At 38.9% G+C, this 20088-nt stretch overlaps 2 protein-coding genes across 5 annotated transcripts in view; both read right to left on the reverse strand.

Annotated features, from left to right (window-relative positions):
• The window catches only part of epb41l4b (erythrocyte membrane protein band 4.1 like 4B), a 37998-nt gene extending 25257 nt beyond the window's left edge, over nucleotides 1–12741 (reverse strand). The window contains exon 1 of one of the 2 annotated variants that reach the window (XM_017453180.3): nucleotides 11933–12741. In XM_017453180.3, the coding sequence (XP_017308669.1) occupies nucleotides 11933–12181 (249 nt within the window). In that variant the 5' untranslated portion in view covers nucleotides 12182–12741. The remainder of the gene's footprint in view (nucleotides 1–11932) is intronic. The other variant, XM_017453181.3, reaches the window with a different exon arrangement.
• Nucleotides 12742–12962: 221 nt separating this feature from the next.
• ptpn3 (protein tyrosine phosphatase non-receptor type 3) overlaps nucleotides 12963–20088 on the reverse strand; it is a 48325-nt gene continuing 41199 nt past the window's right edge. For all 3 annotated transcript variants that reach the window (XM_047150137.2, XM_047150136.2, XM_017453178.3), the window contains 5 exons: nucleotides 18929–19069; nucleotides 18512–18640; nucleotides 16685–16830; nucleotides 14163–14298; nucleotides 12963–14045 (listed from right to left, as the gene is read on the reverse strand). In XM_047150137.2, coding sequence (XP_047006093.1) covers nucleotides 13965–14045; nucleotides 14163–14298; nucleotides 16685–16830; nucleotides 18512–18640; nucleotides 18929–19069 — 633 coding nt within the window. In that variant the 3' untranslated portion in view covers nucleotides 12963–13964. The remainder of the gene's footprint in view (nucleotides 14046–14162; nucleotides 14299–16684; nucleotides 16831–18511; nucleotides 18641–18928; nucleotides 19070–20088) is intronic.

Raw genomic sequence — 20088 nt, forward strand, 5'->3', positions numbered from 1 at the left:
CTGCACAATGGGTAAGGTGCGATGTTTGAGGACTATAATCCTCTACCTCAATCCACACACAGGAACCAGTAGTTACAAGACTGTCTTAATTTGTGTCATTTGTCATTTGTTTACACAAATTAATAAAGAAGTTAGAACTTGAAGATGACAGCATCGGCAGAAAGTCTAGTCCTTCTTGTGACAAACTATGTATGCCTGAAATGCTTCTAAAATATATTTCAAACAGGAAGGATGCTATTGCTGTGACCTTGAGACTGTTTGGATCTAAATCCAAACAGTTCTTCAAATCATCTGCTGGTTGCAATCATAATTCCATATCATCCTGCAAATATTCAAACATATAGTTCTTGAGCTATAGCGAAGAATCTGAGAATCTCAGAACGACGGGCGGTTGCATGAATAGATGGACGGATGGATGGATGGTTGTGGCTCAGGTGGTAGAGCGGGTTGTCCACTAATCGTAGGGCTGGTGATTCGATTCCGGCCCACATCAATCCACATGTCGAAGTGTCCTTGGGCAAGACACTGAACCCCAAGTTGCTCACGATGGCAAGCAAGTGCCTTGCATGGCAGCTCTGCCACCATTGGTGTGCGAGTGTGTGTGTGTGAATGAGAACCAGCATAAAGCGCTTTGTAGAACCGCTAAGGTTATAAAAGCGCTATATAAATGCACACCATTTACCATTTTACTAGCATAATGATGTTTAACGCTACAGAATGTAAGATTTTGGAATGATTTACTTCTGGATAAACATCATACTTCATAACGTCGGGTGTGCTGTGCTACTCCTCTACTGTTATTAGTAATCTCATAGCTACAAGTATTATACTTCAAATGCAATGACACCAGAGTGTAGTGATATAATATTTGGTATGGTTGTAAACAGTTTGGGACAAACCCCAAGTACAGACAGCTCACGATTACTCAGTATTGCAGAAGTATTTTGTGAATAAAAGAATTTTATTGATGTGATTATCAGTGAGATTGTCAGAGACACGGAGTACCAGCTGAAAGAGTACCAGGTTAGCGCTCACTGTGACTGCTTGATCCAGCAGCAGCAACAAACTAGTCGCCTAACGTTGAGTTAGCTAGCTCTCTAAAGCTAGCTAGCTAGCTAAAATATAAGCTCTGGTTGAAGGGAAAAGGGTTGCTCTGCTGTAATCTCAACACAAAGAATGTATCAGACTGTGCGCTGAATGTAGAGGCTCTCCCCAAGGTTCCACTTAGGGGTGGGCGATCTGACAAAAATATCATGGCACGGATTTTTGTTTTTTTTAAAGATCATTTTACAAATTGCTGAACACACCAACCAAACTGGGCTCCCTATTGATAAAGATACAGCTCTACAAGGAAACATAACCTCAAAAAAACCCCTCATTTTTAATAGAGTGCACAATTATTCCTAAAATGAAAATCAAGCATGGAGAGTGTATTTAAAAATGTTTAATAAAAAGTAAACCACCTCTACTAATATCGCCAGTATTTAAAAATACAATAAATGGAAAGATGATTGACAGGTGAGTGAGTATTGAAATGTGTTTAAATACTGAGTTTTATTGAACATTTTCAAAATATATACACGCTATACATGTTTCATTGTTTTGGTATTTATTGCACATTTCTCAGCATTCTGTGTACTGGCACACCGGTGTTAGGAAAATATTTGCGACTCGGGAAGTTGTAACGAGTATCAACTTTAAAAAAAAAAAAAAAAAACGTCTTTAAAATCCTTGCTAGATATTCTATACTTGGCTGGATAAAATGTGTGTGATGTCTTTCCAGCCCTTACTTGTTTTCTCATAAGTAGTGCCTTTTTTCATTTGTTTACTTCAGGCTATTTCTGTTCTGTCATACTCATGTGCGATCCCAGTGTTATCTGGATTTCAGTATACTATTTGGTAGGGATGGGCGATATCTTATCGTTTGCAATACAGAGGTAGAAATTCTCCCCACAATAAGAATTAGTCTTCCCGTGATAATGATAAAGTCTAGTTAATGACATATTTCTGTGTGAGACCCATTCGCAGCTCACGTGCAGAGTGAAAACAAGTACGGCGGAAGGCAGGCGTGAAGCTGAGGAGGAGTTTATCGCTAAACAACGAGCTACTTCTACAACCTGGATCTGGTTTGGTTACAGAAAATCACTTTTACTTTTAGATCAATGTTTGTGTTTCTGAGGCTCTCAAGACTGCATGCAGCTGTCACTTGTAGCAAAAACAGTGGTGAAGGGTACTACATTTATATCATTACTGATATCATTATCAGAAATATCATGATATAGTTTTAAGTCAATATCGCCCATCCCTACTATTTGGGGTGCTTTTTGTGTTTGATAAAACAAATTCATTGTGTTTCCTTAAAATGCCAATCTTCTTGCACCAAACCAACTCAGTCCTTTTCTTAGAATAAAATGGAGTGTACTGGACTCTTTCACTCTGTCTCTCCTGTTTGTTTTTACACTCTCTCAATATCTCTCTCCTGATTGGCTGCGGCTCCTGCCAGTCACAATGAACTTCTTACGCGTCTGAATCTGGGGCGTGATGACCTTTGTACATATCTGAGCTGGTGTACAGTTAGTACCAGTGACAACACTGACTGTGAATTACAATTCCAGGTCTGTGAAGATGATGCAAAGCAGGAACATCTTATGATAAAAGTATTCTTAGACTGTAGCTAGATAAAACATAAAAAAAAAAATGTAGCATGGCTACATTAAAGCTAAATTAGAGGAATTAGTCATTGTGGTGTCGAATATGGCGCAGAACTACACTTCCTATCGGGTTCCTATCATGATCAAGTCGCATGCTTCACTGATCACATGCACCTGTTTCCTGTTTCACCTAATTAGTGTCACTATTTAAGTTCTGCATTCTATGTGCCTCATTGTCCAGATTTTGTCGTGTAGTTGTGTTGTGAGTCACTTAGCCCATGTTGTGTTCAAGTTCTTGCCATGTGTATCTAGTTTGTTTTGTTTCACATACATAGTCTTTGTTTTTGTGTGCTTCACTTTAATAAACACCGATCTGCACGTGCATCCGCCTTCTCAACCAATTCGTGACAGAATGTCGCTATACCACGATCACAACACTAATACAGTCACCTGCCTAAAGTTATTCAACTACAGTGAAGCTACATGCTTTTCCTGCTTACGAAATTATCATTAACACTAATCTGCCCAACCAATTATTATTTTTCTTCAGTTGTTTTTATCATCAAGCAGAATGAAATACCTGACCAATAGTCCCTGAGGACTGATTGTGGGTCAGCGCTAGAGATGTAGCAGTATGGAAATGTCATATCATAATTATCGTGACCAAAACTATCACAGTTATCAGTATTATCACGGTATTGTTAAAATGTACTGAAAATGTACAAAAAGTACTGATACACAAACTGAAATCATTTAAACAGGTTTCATATTTGACTATAAAATGATGGATGGTTGTCACTAGGCTTGCTGCAATCATTTAGTTCAGTTAGAGAACACGGCGGAAGGCAGTGACGACGCTCGGGAGATTTTCCAACCTTCCAAGAGGACCAAATCTGAAGTGTGGTCCGTTTTCACACTCAAAAATCAATGTTGCATGCTGCGCCTGCGTCAGACTCATGCTGGGTGTGTTTGGACAGCATTTACCGCAAATTTTACAAAACACGAGAATCGCGGACGGTTTTAATGATAATTAAATGTTCACGGTAACACTAACCGTCGAGGAATTTTATCGTGGTTTATCATGAATCCGGCAACGTTTCATCCCTAGTCAGTGCCACCATACACATCTCCTCAGCTCACTCCAGCATGCTGACAAGTTGAAATATGAAAAACATTTCAGCTCAACCAGATGTAGATAAGCCATACTGACCATGGAACTCATTCAAGTACTTTATAGAAACCAGAAAACATCATAGTAAAGTCCACTTTTCAGTCAGTGATGAGTGCCAGAGCAGTGGATTCACTACCAGCCTGTAATATTTAGTCAAATGAGCTTCAGACACATCTATAGGAAAAGGCTAGTGGGTGTGTTTGAGGCCATAGGAACCCCCTTCACTTGAAGACACACCCTTCAAGTATTTTGCTTTTCTCAAATTGTGAAATAAGCTTAGTTATATAACCTCCATTAGCAGTGAACAGCAGCGTTAAATATTCTCTCAGGTTACCATCCCTGCTGAAAAATCCACCTGACTGGTATCTGACCAGCTACCAGCTCCCAAAACACAGGCCAAACTGGTCAAGCTGGTAGACTGTCATTGCCAGCTGAAATGGTGGAGAAAGAAAAACAAACAATTCGTGAATTACCACTAACAATTAAACTTCGTAGACAAGTTATTTTTAAAGAAAATAACACAACACAAATTAGACAATAATACGGCAGCTAGAAAATAACTGGGAAGCAAAAATTGTCTACCAGTTTGACCCGCTTTTATACACCTTTGTCTATAAAAACAACGAGTAACTATGTACTTTGCTTTTAGCACTATGTGGATCCCAATAACAGGGCATAATACACCTTTTAATGCACGCCGGAGTAGTTTGCTTTGACCCCATATGCTTCATTTTGCTCCTCAGGCAGCTAATAACGGCAAAAAATTCATTCACAGAGTTAGATAACACTAATTCTAAAATATGTTTTAAAAATGACATGTTCACGTTCTGCAAGAGTCGGTTTGTCTCTATAGTAACTGTCTGTTTCGTGCAACGTTTTTCCAGCAAGCCTTACTTACTTTATTTAAAGAATGTCAGGTCCTATCATCAATACAGAATATGTGCATATGTCACTTAAAATATTTCAACTTTAGCTATAGTGATTCAATAAACGATTATTAATTGCCAGTGAGCGCTAAAGCACGGTTAACCCTGTATCACTCATAGGAGATCCCCCCAGCTGAACTGGAAGGTTTTATAGGTTTTTCAACAGTCAGACGTGTCAGTTATTGCCTGGAGTGTGTCACCCCCCAGTAGTTTGAAAAGTGCTCGGTTGATATAAATCTCCAACACAGTCACGTGATTTTAAGGGACCTCGGAGCCTGTTTCGAGAACCATGAGCCTAGTTGACAAATCTGATGACAGACACCTATGCAACCACCTGCACATCATGTCCTCACATGTTCACAAATATGTAAGTGTATAAACCAGGCCTTATGCAGGACTCGGACAGTTTCGGTTGTGACGAGTGCCGTAGACACGATTTAATATGTGGTTTTTACTACTCAAAATAAAAGCCGGAATATACCCAAATACGTTCCTTGAAAAACCTACCGCACAAATAATGCAAGCACAGTAGTCAAGAGAGAGCATTCTAACCAAGTGTGAATAATTTGCTGTGTCAGTCACCTCAGGTTTGTGAACTGAGAAATAGACAAATAAACTGTTATTGGTGCCAACCGTAACCATTGGGTTTGAATAGTTTGTTTACGTTGTTTAATTTGTGGCCTATTTGGTTTTTTTTACTTACTAAAAATATAAACCTTCATTTAATTCCGCATCCAAATGGAGAATTAAGACAGGATCTCTGGTTTTGCTGAGAAAATCTACAATTAGAAGAGAGTGTGTATGTTATCAGTACCATGTCTATAATTAACATCTTTGGTCTTTTAACAGCATGGACAGAATGGAAAGAATATTATAGTCTATGGGCTAGTCCTTTGGTTGTCTTGCAATCCATTATATATATATATATATATATATATATATATATATATATATATATATATATATATATATATATATATATATATATATATATATAAAAAAATGCATCTATAGGAATGTTATCCTTTGTTTTTAAAAAAGCAGGTAGATGGATGACATTTTTAAAGACTCTGGAGTTTGTCAAATATTATTATCAACATGAAAACTGGGCGTGTCTTAAACTGAAATCTTATTGTAAAATTCCGGTGAGTGCCAGTTTTCCGTAAGCCCCTGAGTAAAAGGGAGTAAAGGATAAATTGTACATCTCCCTCTGAGATGGCAGAAAGAGATATTCCATTCCAATAATGTGACACAGCAGTGGTGGAGTCCAGGCATTCAGAGGTATGAAGGGATTCATAAAAGCCTTTTAGTTCCAAGAAGTGTTAAATGTTATCAATTGAAGCCTGCAGTATATTGCTTTTATAGTTCTCTCACTCTGCTATTTTGAAAAGACTGAAAAGGCCAGACACATTATTAATATGAAAAGTATTCTTGTACAGGCAAAAGAAGCCTTTAACCTTGGTTTGGTCAAATCCAGTCCAGTCTTAAGTTGAATTATTTTGCAGTTTAAGTTTTAAAAAAATATGTTGGCAAATAACATTTTTTTGGAAAGGTGCATAGGAAATGAGATATCCATGTGAAATAGCTTTAGCCGCATCCCTTTTAGTTGCAGGTGAGACAGGTGCATGCTCATTGTCCTATAAATGCTGAGTTCACTCTTGTCAAACAGATAAGCAGAAAGCCCCAGTATTCAGTAACAAGGTATTATATTTCCAGATTGCCGCATTAAGGTTTTGCCATATCATGCTTTAAATACTGGACGGTAATCTAAAAGAATTATGGATCTGGAAAGTGGTCATTGTAAGTATTAATAAGGATGAAAAACAATTTTCCCCCCATATTAGTCCAGTCGTAAGTAGACGCAGCGAAGCTGTGAAGTCACTCGCTGTAGCATTTTCAGGTGTCTTCAGATATCAAGTCCTGAAATTGCTGAGAGTAACTAATGAACTACAATATGAAATACAAGTAGGTTATTTGTAATATGCAACTGAAATCCCAATCTATTATATCCAGCATTGGCTGAATAGTAAAACTGTTTGGGGAAATAAAAGTGCATACATACAGAATTTAGCATTGTGGTGTGTTGCCCAAACAAACTGCCTATAATGCCAGTGTGTCCACAATGCGGGATGTGACATGAAGAAATTTCATTTAGCTAGGATTAGACACAAAAATAAAAGGCAGACTGTATTGCATAATATTGATCTGTGTCCTTTATCATGTGTCATATTTCGACACGTCTGTTTGAAGGTGTGTTTTGCAGTACTGATGATAGGAGTCGCGCATTATGCAAGAATAATTAGCAGTGTCTACACTGATTTCCGCCTCTCAAATAATCACAATCACCAATCAGATAAAAATATCTAATACCCAATATAAATGGAGAACGATCACAGACCTGATGTACATGCTTCTGTTTAAAACAGTAACACAAATAGCTGTATCATGTTAAAGCAAAACATTACTTATACTACCAGAGTTTGCAGTTGCTATATGTAAGCTGTGGAAAAACAGCTCAAGTGATTGTGTCAGGAGGTTTTGGGACACTCGGTGGGAGTGGTTACTGCTCTCTGCTGTCGCATTTGACCTTCGAGTTTTGATATGGCATGTTCCCAACAGTCACATGACCATATATGAAACCGCATTATCATTCCTCTTTTATGTCAAAGGAGCACCGGGGGAATTTTCTTCTTTAAAAAAAAACTCCTTTGTATTAATACTAGACGACACAGGCTATATAGATGAGGTCTGAGGCCTAGCCAAAAACTTGCCTTAATAATGAAGATATAAAGAAAATACTCCAGAACTTCATTCCAGATGATCACATCTGTTCCTGAACATGGGATGTAGAAACATGCAGTATAGTTACAGAACCTCTTAATCTCCAGAGGTCATGGGACTGCTTCAAGTTGTCTTTTCAAGAACAATTAAATAAGTTAAAAAAACAACAACAAAAAAAATTATAAGCATTTTTGACCGTAATGAATGACCGCAAACATGAAATTTGTTATTTTCAACTGTCATACAAACGTAGCAGATTTTTTCATAAGGCTAAGAAAGTGCTGTACATCATGCTAATTTTCAAGATACAGATGCGTGAGTGCTCACAAAGGTAAAGCAAATGTGTGGAAAGAGAGTGCCGGAGAAGCCCTTGATTAGTTGCATCAGGTGTGCTTGAGACAGCACCTGTTTTGCATATTTGTGCTGTTGTGAGGGATTCTATTCAGGGGGTTGAATAATTTTGAGACTGGAGAAATCATTATAAGTTGCATTTTGGGAAACCACTTGAAGCATTCATTGTGTTGAACTATTTCAATTGCTTTTGTTTGATTTGTTCATCACAAAACGCTGAAAGACAGTAAATTTTGACAAGAAACCTGATTTTACAATGGGGGTTGAATCATTCTGTATCTGCAGTGCTCACACTGAAACAAACAACGGGTCATGTATCTGTTTCTATGACACAGTCAAACACGGTGAGAATAGTAATAATGCAAATAACATCTTCCAAGCTGTGAATCAACACACATTCATTCAAAAATGCAAATTTAACAAGAAATAATATTAGTGTCTATTCAACATCCTTGAATCCATTTTCTGAAATACTTGGTAAGACAAGAATGGTAAAGAGGACGACCATGATGTAGTGTGGACCTTTTACAGGATAACCATGTAGGGTCATGCTTACAAGGTGACAACTATTGGTACTCAGGAAATAAACACAGAGGAATACTCCACTAGAAGGGCATTTACGACAAATCTAGCAACGTTTGAGGAGACATTAGCGACATCTCCTCCTCTCACCCAATACATCTCTCGAGCTCACATCACAGCTGCTTGTTATAGGAGTTGAGAAGGCAGGTCGACTCATCATCAGAGTGTATCGGCTGAATGAGTTGCATTTGTGTGAACCTATATTCCCAATGACCAATCACAGATCATCATGGTTTCACTAACAACCAATCACTGATCATCATTTGTCCCACCCACACTTCTTCATTCTTACTACTTTGGCTACTCACCACCAGTGCTTCATTTTGTCTATGATCTTGATGGATTTTTTTTTGTAAATATGTGAAAAGTTAGTTTGTTGTGCCACAATTATAGATGGTCTATTCAGAAGAAATTATTTGTGTAAGAAATGTTAATAATTATTTTTTTATCCTCTGATAAATCTCTTGTTCTATTTTACGCGTCTTCCCAAAATCTTCCTTCTTCATGTAACATGCGGCGGTGTTTAGAGTTGATCACTACTGAAAAAGCGAAGGGAGGAGGAGCACAGCGAGGGGGGCGGGGCGTATGATAGAACAAGATGCACAGGATATTTTCGCTTCAGCTGGCATTACATTCAGCCTTCATGTTTTAAATAATTAAAACAATGTAAATGATAATGTTCAATGGATAGGAAAGCCTATCTACTGTGATCTACCTCATCAGACAATCATATCAGGAAAAGGGTCTAGCGACGCCACTGGTAACACATTTTTATGCACCAATGATCTTGAAAATTCAGTGAATATGTAAATGGTCTATGATGTCATCTGGTGACTTTTTAAGTATACTACGTGTCCCTGAAAGAGTTGGCAACACCGATACGTCACTCATTTTCATTTTTTCAGCCTATGAATAACGTATGCCTAAAATTATATTGTTTCCCTTCCATCTACTTCCTTGTGTTCCTGTCTTGTTGTTATGCTTATAATTACACTGAGCTAAAGCTGCAACAACTACTCGATAAAATCGATAATTATCGATTATGAAAATCATCGTCAACCATCGTCAATCTCATTTTTGATTAGTCGGTCTGCGCGCGGCACAGAGCATGTTTACTCACTACGTTACTTCTGTTCCAAAAACACGCTTCGGAGATGAAGTTGTGTCCCAAATGATGTACTATACACTTACACTATGGACTATGTGCTCTGCCGTCTAGTGTATGAAATTTTTGAAAGGTAATATCATCTCAAATAGAACACGAGCAGTTTTTTACTAACCGGAAATATTAGCTGGTTCCCAGACGATGGCGCATGATGTTAAACGCATGTAATGCGATGCCGCTAGCGTTAGCAGATACCCAGAGTCGACGTTACCTTTTACACCCAACATGACCTCAGTCACCATCAGACGGAGACGTAATCGTCAAGTGACAGAGGGAAAAAGCGTACGCCCTCCGAGTCCTCCAATGCAGGGGAGTAATTTATATTGACTGTAGTGTAGAAGACTGTAACCTGCAAACTTTACAAAGCGGAGCTTGTGTAGCACGGAAGCATGAAACTGCTGCAAGAGCACAAACTCCTGTTTATATCCAAAACACTCCACTGTGTGCAAGGGGCAGGGGAAACTGGTGCGAGTTCCTTAAGAGGTTCAGTTGAAATCAAGTTTATTGTGATTATATGTTGTATCAAAGTAAACAGAAGTAAAATAATATGTCTAAAGTCACTGAGTAACATAAACCACAGGACTGTACTTTAATATTATATATATATATATATATATATATATATATATATATATATATATATATATATATATATATATATATATATATAACAAACAGTTGTGTTAATATACAGTTTCAGTCTGAAATTATTTGTAACACTCAGTTTGTGGAATTTATTTTAAATAAGTGGTATTGAAAGCTTTTTTTGTTTAATCCGATTAATCGAAAAATTATTATGAAAAGAATTGTTAGTTGCAGTCCTACACTGAACTTTTGCTTGTGTTTGAATTTATTATCATTGTATTCATGTTGCTTATTTTAAGCTTTAAATACACAGCATTTGTATGAACTTGTGTTTTTAAGTGCTTTATAAATAAACTAGTCATACCGTGTAGACTACAGGTCAGTGTTTTGATATCCTACAAATGCTTTGCGGGTCTCTGCGCTCCCGGTATAAGTCTCTCCACATGTCTGACAAATGAATTTGAATCTTTTTAATCTCTCAAACTGTTTGCTTACATTTCTTGATGCCGGTGTGTGAATTGGGCCAGCTGGCAGAAAACTACAGCTCGTCTCTGGCCTTTCAGCAGTGTGCCACCCAGTACGGGCGAAAGCTTAATGACTTGTGTTTTCGGTCTCAAATACACAAGCTCTTCTGTAACATGATACAAGAAAGACACATGATCCCTGCACTTAAAACAACACCTACCAATGTAGCCACCAACAAAAACATCTTTGTTGTGAGCGACATTTTTCTTTCAAAAGGAAATGCCTGAATCAAATGTTTAACTGTGGGTACACACTCAGAAATAAAGGCACCGAACTGTTCTTTTCCTTGTTGTTGGGCTGGTACCATCAAGAGTACATATTTCAGTGTGTGTGTGTGTGTGTGTAATGTATATATCTGCACATGTTGTGTACTTTTAATTGGCTTTTAGAGTAAAGCTTTAAAAGCTACATCATGGTCCTTAAGGTACAATTGTTTACTTTAAATTACTTTGAAATATATACTATTTATTAAATGTTACTCAGAGTAAACCAAATAGTTTTTTGTTGATGTTTTTTTTTTTAAGTTTGTGTGTTGTACTGAATCTTCTTGAGTCACACCAGAGGAAAGCTAGAGCTGAAAAGAAGGCTAAAGCTACAGAAACAGCTACACTGTGTTTATACACGACACAATCCTGGGACTATTTGACTCATTTGAATAACTCAGGTGCAACACTGGCGGGCGGAAGCTGAAAGGTAAAGCACTTTGACCTCACTGAGTAAATAATTCCGCCTGAAATCTTCGAGCCTGGGCTTTGCTTTATCAACAGCGCCTTTTGAAAGAGTAAGTTCTGTACTGTAGCCTATAAACATGTTGATTAGAGACAGAGAGAGTTCGCTCGGTTGGTAGGAAGCAAACCCGAGCACCATCTGTCAGCGGAAGGGAAACCCAGAGGGAAACACAGTGGCACAGCAAGCGCTCAGCCAAAGTTTGGAAATGAGTAAACAAAAACAGCGCAGCAAATCGGGCGGTCAGTGATGATGCACTTTCACCCAGCACTATTTCTCCTGTCTTAGCTGACAGTAAGACATGTTCTGGGGATGATGATAAAACAAATCACTACGATTTCAGTCATCCGGGTTCTTATAGGATATTAACTCACACTAGTGTTAACTCAAATGCTGGAAGTTGTAGATGTCTCGCTCCTTACCTTCTAAAGCACAATGTTAACGTGACACTGCTCACTCACTCACTCACCGGTAACTCCACGCTGACATCCGAGCCGTCTAACAGCAGAACTCTGCACGTGATGGCCGCTTTGCTGTTGCCCGCGGCGGGGATGTGCACCACAGTGCCTCCGGTCACCACGACAGGACCGGGCATCTGCTGCTGCTGGTACGCCTGAAGCGCCGTGTTCACGCCTCGACCGCCACCTTCGAGCTCATCGGACGGCCGGAAGCGCCTCCGTGAGCGGAGGCTGAACGTCCTGCGCAGAAAACCCATCATCTTTCAAATGAAAGAGAAAGCGGGGCAAAGCGACGCGGCGAACCGCGGAAAGTCACGTCCGAGGTCCGTATACGCGTTCTGGGCGAAAACGAGGTCCAGCTGTTTGCCAGATGATTATGGAGATCACGAGCACACAAGTGTTGCGGCAGCAGAGGGCTCTGGTGCGACGCAGACCTGTAGAGAGCTGGCTTAGGGGACTTGTCACGCAGGACGGCCAATCGTGGGGAGAACACACACACACTCACTCACTCCTGCCTCGGAGCTGCTCAGACGTTTTCAGTTCAGTGTCTCCCCACTGCGTAATATTTACTTCACTAAAGAGACTTAAGGAAAGAAATCCCGATGAGTGCGGTGGTCGCTCCGTGACGGCGGTTGAGACCCGCGTGCATTTTTTCCGCTTTCTCTACTGACCGAAACTGATGCACCTTCCAGGTAAGTAATCCAGAGAAACTGGCCAGGCAGCTTTTACTGCGCATGCTCAAATCACGGAGAAATACTCAAACTTTTTTTTTTCTCTGTGAGCGCGCGACGCAGCGCCACCTGCTGGTTGTGAGATGTTTGCCTTGAGCTCAGTACACACGCGTGTCCTGGTGTCATTGCGCAATCCCTCACTGATACCTGGTCTCCGAAACTCGCTTCAAACACATTTCAGTGAAGAAAACCTACATCTTCTGTGAACCCTCGTGACTCCGTCAAGTGCGTTTTCAAAAGCATTCCTATCAGCACATTGTTGGAAACAACCATTCTAACTCACACCACTGAAAAACGAGAGAAGCCAATGGAAATGATACAGTATTTATTTCTTTATTAAAAAGTGATAATTGTTGTAGTAGAATTTCTATTTAGACTGTGAATGTGTGTATGCAATATAATTATACAGGTCTAAAAGTGGCAAAGTGCTTTTTGTCTTCTTAAGATCTGCACAAGTTTCAGTGCATGTTTTCCCTGTTTCCATGGTTTCCTCCGGGTTTCTTCCCAACTCCCCAAAAAACATCTGTAGATGGACTGATGAGGCTAAATTGCATCAAGTGTGAATGTATGTGTATAGTGATGGACTGGTGCCTCATACACCTCATGTTCCCATGATAGGCTCCAGAGCCGCTGCAACACCGACCAGCACGAGGTGGTTACACAACATGAGTGAATGAATGCATAAAGATACACAGTTCTGAGAGCATCACTGGTCTTGGGTTTTTTTTTTGGTTGGTCTCTTGCTTGTAAAAATTTGTGGAGATGAATTTTTATTAGCAGCATGGCGGTACATGAGTATCAGTAAGTGCTTGGATGACTGCTGTGCAGTACTATTGCATATTTATCTTTAACTAGTGGAGTAAAACTTTGAATCTTGCTAAAGATGCATATAATTTATACTGCATGTCAGTTTACATTCTTTGAACCCTATGAAAACGTCATTTTTCAATGTTTCTCCTAACCCGAAATGAGAGAGATGATCCCATGTCAGTGATGCGACAGATCCAGTTGAACTGTGACCTGCACATCAAAGCTGCAGCACTACAATGAGAAGTAGTGTATTTGAGGTGATCTCGAGTTTTCTTTACTGTTAATTATTTCTATGGATAATTTTTCATTACTTTTTCCTACTTTTCTTTTGTAGCAGTCATCAGCTCTGCACCTATGAAAGCAGAAGACTTCACAAAAAAAAAAAAAAAAACTAGATAAATCTCCCTCTTACAACCGATCATCCATCATGCCTAACAGCCAACTGGTTTTTTATCTCTTTATGTTATCTGTATTCATATCCATTCCTCCTGTCCTCCTCTTGTCAGCTGCTAGTTGTTTGGCTGTGTTTGAATCTCTCTCGGTACACATGCAGGATGGCCTGACATACAAAGCTGAATTGGCACTGAAAAAATCACACACACACACACACACACAGATGAACAATAGTCTGCAGTGCCTTGTGAATGTGTAAGTCAGACACAAGATATTAAAGCACTGGAACTGAAAGTACTGTGCGTACCGAGGTTTGGACCATCATGGCTCTTTGCTCCCTCAGTGAAGCGACAATCTCAAGAGGATACACTGGTTGTGCCCCCTCCATCAGGATCAGGGCCGTCTCCATGGTGATGAACACACCTGTCCGTCCAATCCCAGCGCTGGAGAAAGCTCATAGTTACTTATTTAAGCACGTACATTTAACAGGTAGAGTCAACTACAGAATAATTGGCAGCATTCAAGAAAATGATTATATATTTTTAAATCATGTAGAAAATTAATAATGCATGCAACAAGTGATATTTTGTTAAACCGTAGTTTTATTTTCTTATGCAAAACATTTACTCCCAAACACCCATTTAAAAAAATGTTTTAAATCAATTATTATCCTCCGATTCTATGAACATTTTCTAAGGTTTTATGTTCACTCAAGTATTTCATATTATTCATGAAAGGTTTGTATCTAGGTTTTCTCTACATGCTGTAGTTGTGCTGTATTTCTTATTCCTTATCTTTTGGTACAATGTGAGAACACACCAAAGTCCATGATGCTGGCAGTTCCTGATTCAAGCAGCAATATGCTTTGGTTCCTTTTTTAATCAATCACTCTCCTCCTTCCTCGTCTTTATTATACAAACCATGCCTGTGAGATTGGTAGATTGAGCTAGTGTAGCCTTTCTGAAGTTATATTTCTGTTGGTCAAAAAGCTGATCTGAAGATTCTTGAAGATTGTTCATAAATATCAAGAACTCCTGTCTCATTTAATGAAAATCTAACAACTTGGTGCCCCTGATGACCCAGATGGCACAGTACCACCTCTCTGGTGGGATCCTTTCTTTGTAAGATACGAGCGATGGGGAAAGTATAAGGAACATTTGGTCATGTCTCAAATCCTAAGATTGAGATGGCCATTACAAAAATCAAATCAATCTCTCAATCTATCTGTTGACCTGTCTATTTATCAATAGAAATAGAGTCATGGGAAAAAGAAAGTACACCCTCCTTCAATTCTGTGTTTTCATTTATCAGGGCATAAATAACAGTTGTGTGGTCCTCACCAACTTCTATAATCAAACAAATAACCTCAGGTGACAAAAAACAAAACAAAACAGATTTCAATATGTATTTATTTTTCCCCAAAAAATTAAACCAACATTCAAAAACCAGTTTAGAAACACCTTTCCTATTTCCACAACCTTTAAGAGGAGTAATTAGCAGCTACGTGTTACTAATGAAATGCACAAGATTAGTTAATCATCAAGAAGTGTGACTACGTCTATAAAAGCAGAACATTTGGTAGGTTGGTTTTCTGGACCACTGAGGTGTGTGTCTACATCATGACAAGAAGAAAGGACAGCAGCCATGACCTCAGAGAAGCAACTGTTACTGATCATCAATCTGGAAAGGGTTAGAACACCATCTCCACACAATATGAAATTCACCATTCTACAATGAGAAAGACTGTTTACAAATGGAGAGTCTTCAAGTCAGTTGGCAATCTTTCCACGAATGGGCATCCCAGCAAATTCAGTCCAAGACTCTGGATATCCTGTGGACTGATGAGACCAAAGTGGAGATGTTTGCTCATCATGCACAGTGCCATGTTTGGCGAAAACCAAATACAGCATATCACCACAAACACCTCATATCAACTGTTGAGCATGGTGGTGGAGAGGTCATGATTTGGGATTATTTTGCAGCCACAGGACCTGTGAAACTTGGCAGTCATTGAAACAACAATGAACTTCACTTTATATCAGAATATTCTTGAGAAAAATATCTGAGGCCATCTGTCCAGCAGCATAAGCTGGCCTGGAATTTTATCTTGCAACAGGAAATCGACATCTGAATGTCTAAAGAGGAAAAAACAATCAAGGTATTGGTTTGGGCAAGGCAAAGTCCAGACCTCATCCTCATTGAGATGCTGTGGCAGAACCTTAAGAGAGCTGTGCATAAACGTATGCCCTCAAAAATCAATAAACTGAAGCAATGTTGTGAAGAAGAGTGGGCCAAAATTTCTCCAGAATGATGAAAGACTTAAACTCCTACAAAAAATGTTTACTTCAAGTTATTGTTAAAAGTGGTTCGTTGTGTTACTAAATTATAGGATGTACTTATTTTTTCACACCTGGTTTCTGAATATTAGTTTAAATTTTTTTTTTTTTTGGAAAAAATGACTACATATTAAAAATCTGTTGTGATATTTTTGTTGTCACCTGAGGTTATTTGTTTGTTTACAGAAGTTGGTGAGGACCACACAATTGTTATTTAGGCCCTGATGAATAAAAGCAGAATTGAAGGAAGGTGTACTTTCTTTTTCCCATGACTGTAGATCGTCTAAAGGCTGTCAGCTGTATGAATTTAAATATACTTTATGGGTGCCAGTAATGTCACTATATGTTTCTGGGAGAAAACTATTAAGTACAATGTTTGTTAAAGATAAGTGTATTCTCCAATTGTTTGAGTGGAAAATTGGAATCATTATTTGCATTGTTTATTTATGCATTCTTTTTTTTTGGCCATCATTTAATTTGTGATTGTGCCTACCTGCAATGGACCATAAGTGGTTCAGTGTCCCTTCGTTTGCTTCTCATTGCCTTGACAAAGTCCAAGAAGTCTGAAGACTCATCTGGGACCCCATGATCTGGCCAGGCCACATATTGTAGGTGCGTGATGGTGCGCTGTTCACCCAGCTGAGAGAGACAGAGAGAGAGGGAGAGAGAGAGAGAGAGGGAGAGAGAGAATGGAGGAGAGAAAAAGAATAAAAGTGTGTGTCAGTGTGTGTGTGCGCGTGAGTGAGTGTCAGAGAGAGAGAGAGAGAGAGAGAGAGAGAGAGAGAGAGAGAGAAAGAGAGAGAGAGCGAGCGAGCGAGCGAGCGAGCATGCAAGTGTTTGCTGAAAGGAAAATGCATGCCTGGGCACGTTTCTTTTTCCCTACTAAGACTGCAAAGATACTGAAGCGGAAAACAAGAACGCAAAAACAGGTTCATACAGACACACCCCTGCACACGGTTAAATGACGAGAGTTTTTCAGCACGTCCTATGAGTATCTCTTCCATACACAAGGTTATGATTAAATGCGACATGCAATGTTACCCATGACTAGTCATTTATAAGTACTTAGGACAAGCTGGAAAAAAGTATACGCTCAAGCAGTTTTATAATTAATAAACATAAACAACACATTCAAGCACTCTTAGGAAGAATGGAAGCAATTAAACCTCGCTACAGTGACAAATTCATCTTGGTTAATTAGCATAATATTTTATAGCAGAGTAATTTTCAAAACAGAATGCCTTACAAATTTTAATTCCGTGTTCACACAAGTACAATGGAGTTCCAGTGCAATTTATTAATACAAACTGAACATGTATTAAATTTTGCAATGACTTAAGCCACGTTTGAATAACAATAAACTGTAACAACAGATTGACAGTTTATGATTTGAACCACTACGTGTATAAACCTCAGGCTTCCACACAATGCTAAATGATTAGATTCTTAAGGCAGCCATTCGATATTTGATGACACCACTGAATCTGCTACAAGATGATTTATAAGGCAACAAATGGTGCCTGCTCGCCCCATTAAGTGTTTTCCTACAGCAAACCATATTATCTAATTATAAAAACTATCAAAGAAAACTCTATACTGTACACAATTTCCAAAAACATGCTAAATTTACCTTTAACACAACAGCAACACTGTCACAATGGGCTAAGGAATTTATTTTTACTGAGGAGATGTGTTCGAGGCTGCAAATACAGGTGCAGTATATGCCTTGCTTCAATGTGAGGTCCAGAATAAATGCTGAAGCAAGGTCACAGAAGAAAGTAGTCAATTGATCGTGATATCATGCATTAATCTACCTTTCCATGTCCTCTCACACACAGACAAAGGCATAAACAAACACACGGTGTATGGCCAATGAATGTGTGATATAACCTCCGTCTGCTGTCCGTGCTGAGATTAACTCCCACCAACAGCTACAACAGATGGGCCTCTGTTCTCCATCATCATTATCATGCATGTGTGCATATATGTGTGTGTGGTCCTGTAGTGTTGCCTGTGAAAATGTGTGACCACACATGCAAAGAAAAGCTCATGTATACACACACACACACACACGTGTGTACACATAAATATTAACAGTTTCTGGTTCAAGGTACAAAGGTTGTTTTTTCTTTTTTTGTTGTTTGTTTTTTTTTTAACGATGCTTTACTAATTAGGCATAAGTCTATTAAATAAGTGTACTACATAAGAGTTAACTTTTGGGTATTTTTCTTCTCAAAATAAATTAAAATAATTTTATAGTACTAGCCAGAAACCGGGAAATCAGGTATTCCCTCTTTACACAACTGTGTGTGTATGTTACCTGAGTGTGTGTGAGCGTTATCTCTCTGGTGACATAGGCCAGGTTACACTCTTCGGAATGACAGCACACTTGAAGGTAGTCGTAGTCCTTCACTTCAGGAGGATGAGGCCAGTACTGGTGGCATTTGGTCTAAAACAGTGCCAAGATTATTAAGCAAGGCACACACACACACACACAAAATATCAAATTACCCTCGGAAAGAGTTTAGACCAAATGGTTACCAAGCAACAGTCAAGCTGAGCTCAAGAATACAGCAGTCACAATTAAATTGTGTGCGTGTGTATGTGTATCCGAGAAGGTTCCTTTTGTGTGTAATGTAATTCACTTCAACGGCTCTACACGTGTATGCTTGCTGTATACATCAATACATATAATATGTTTTTATAAAGATTCTCAGAGCTTGTTTGTGGAACCTACCCGTCCTCTCTCGGTCAGTGTGGTCAGCATGATGATCACACTGACTCCCTGCTCCCATACACTCCTCCAGAAGTGAGTACATGTGTGGGGCAATGGTCCCTGCGCTGCCATATACCGTAATGTGGTACCTGCTGGCTCAGTCTAAAAAAACAAAAACAAACAAAAAAAACAAAACAAAAAAAAGAAACACACAGACACACACATTATAGCACTTTCTGTCTTCTTAACATTTCCTTTGATTCAGAATCTACAAAAAACTTTAAATCCTCCATCTTACTGTTAGAGGATCACAGTTCTTATAAAAAAACAAAACAAAAAAAAACAATAGGCTCCAGGGATCCCCATTCACTGGACTGAGCTAGGTCTGAACAGGGCCTAACCCTAGGCCCTCGCTTTGTAAATGTCACAACAATCGGTTAAAATAATATTATTCTTTTTTATTTCTATTGATTTAACAATGCACTTAATCTTTTGCCCAGTATCCATCAACAACAATGGAAAACAAAGCTACATTAGACAATATTGGAATGGCAATGACGTAGACAGCCAACAGACAATCTGAAGGACTGAACAAGAAAGTATAAAATGTCAAATAAAGGCAGTCATATGGCAGGATATCAACCTGCTTAGGGAAAAGTGGAAGAGATAGTATAGTAATATCTCTTACGGGGGGGGGGGGGGGGGGGGGGCAGACAAGAGAGTGGCCGATACTTTTACGTTCAAAATGTACATGAGCAGCAGGTCAAACTTGATTATTCTATTTCTTAACTTAAAAACATTAATACTAAACTCTCATAATACAACTACAAATTTATAGTGTGCTTTCATTCCCAGTCAAACACTAACTCTTTCACCAAGCCTACCACAGTAGCATTGCTTCTCATCATTTTCCCCAGTGTTCCTTTTCTCACCATAAAGCTTCCTAATAAAACCTGGGGACTCGTCTGGGATATTCTTTGTTCTTCTTATTTTTTCTCCTTTAAAATCAGTGTGTGGGGGAGTCATTTAAAACTATTTCACCCATTTAGTTTGAGCACATTGTGTAGTGTTCCAGCTGGGTTTTTAGATTCAATCAGTCCTCTCACAGTGCTAATCTGACATGCTCATGTTGATTACTCCTTTACAACATCAGAAGGATTCGTTCATTTCTATCCATACAG

This window comes from Ictalurus punctatus, chromosome 23, assembly GCF_001660625.3.
Source record: "Ictalurus punctatus breed USDA103 chromosome 23, Coco_2.0, whole genome shotgun sequence".
Classification (NCBI taxonomy): domain Eukaryota; kingdom Metazoa; phylum Chordata; class Actinopteri; order Siluriformes; family Ictaluridae; genus Ictalurus; species Ictalurus punctatus.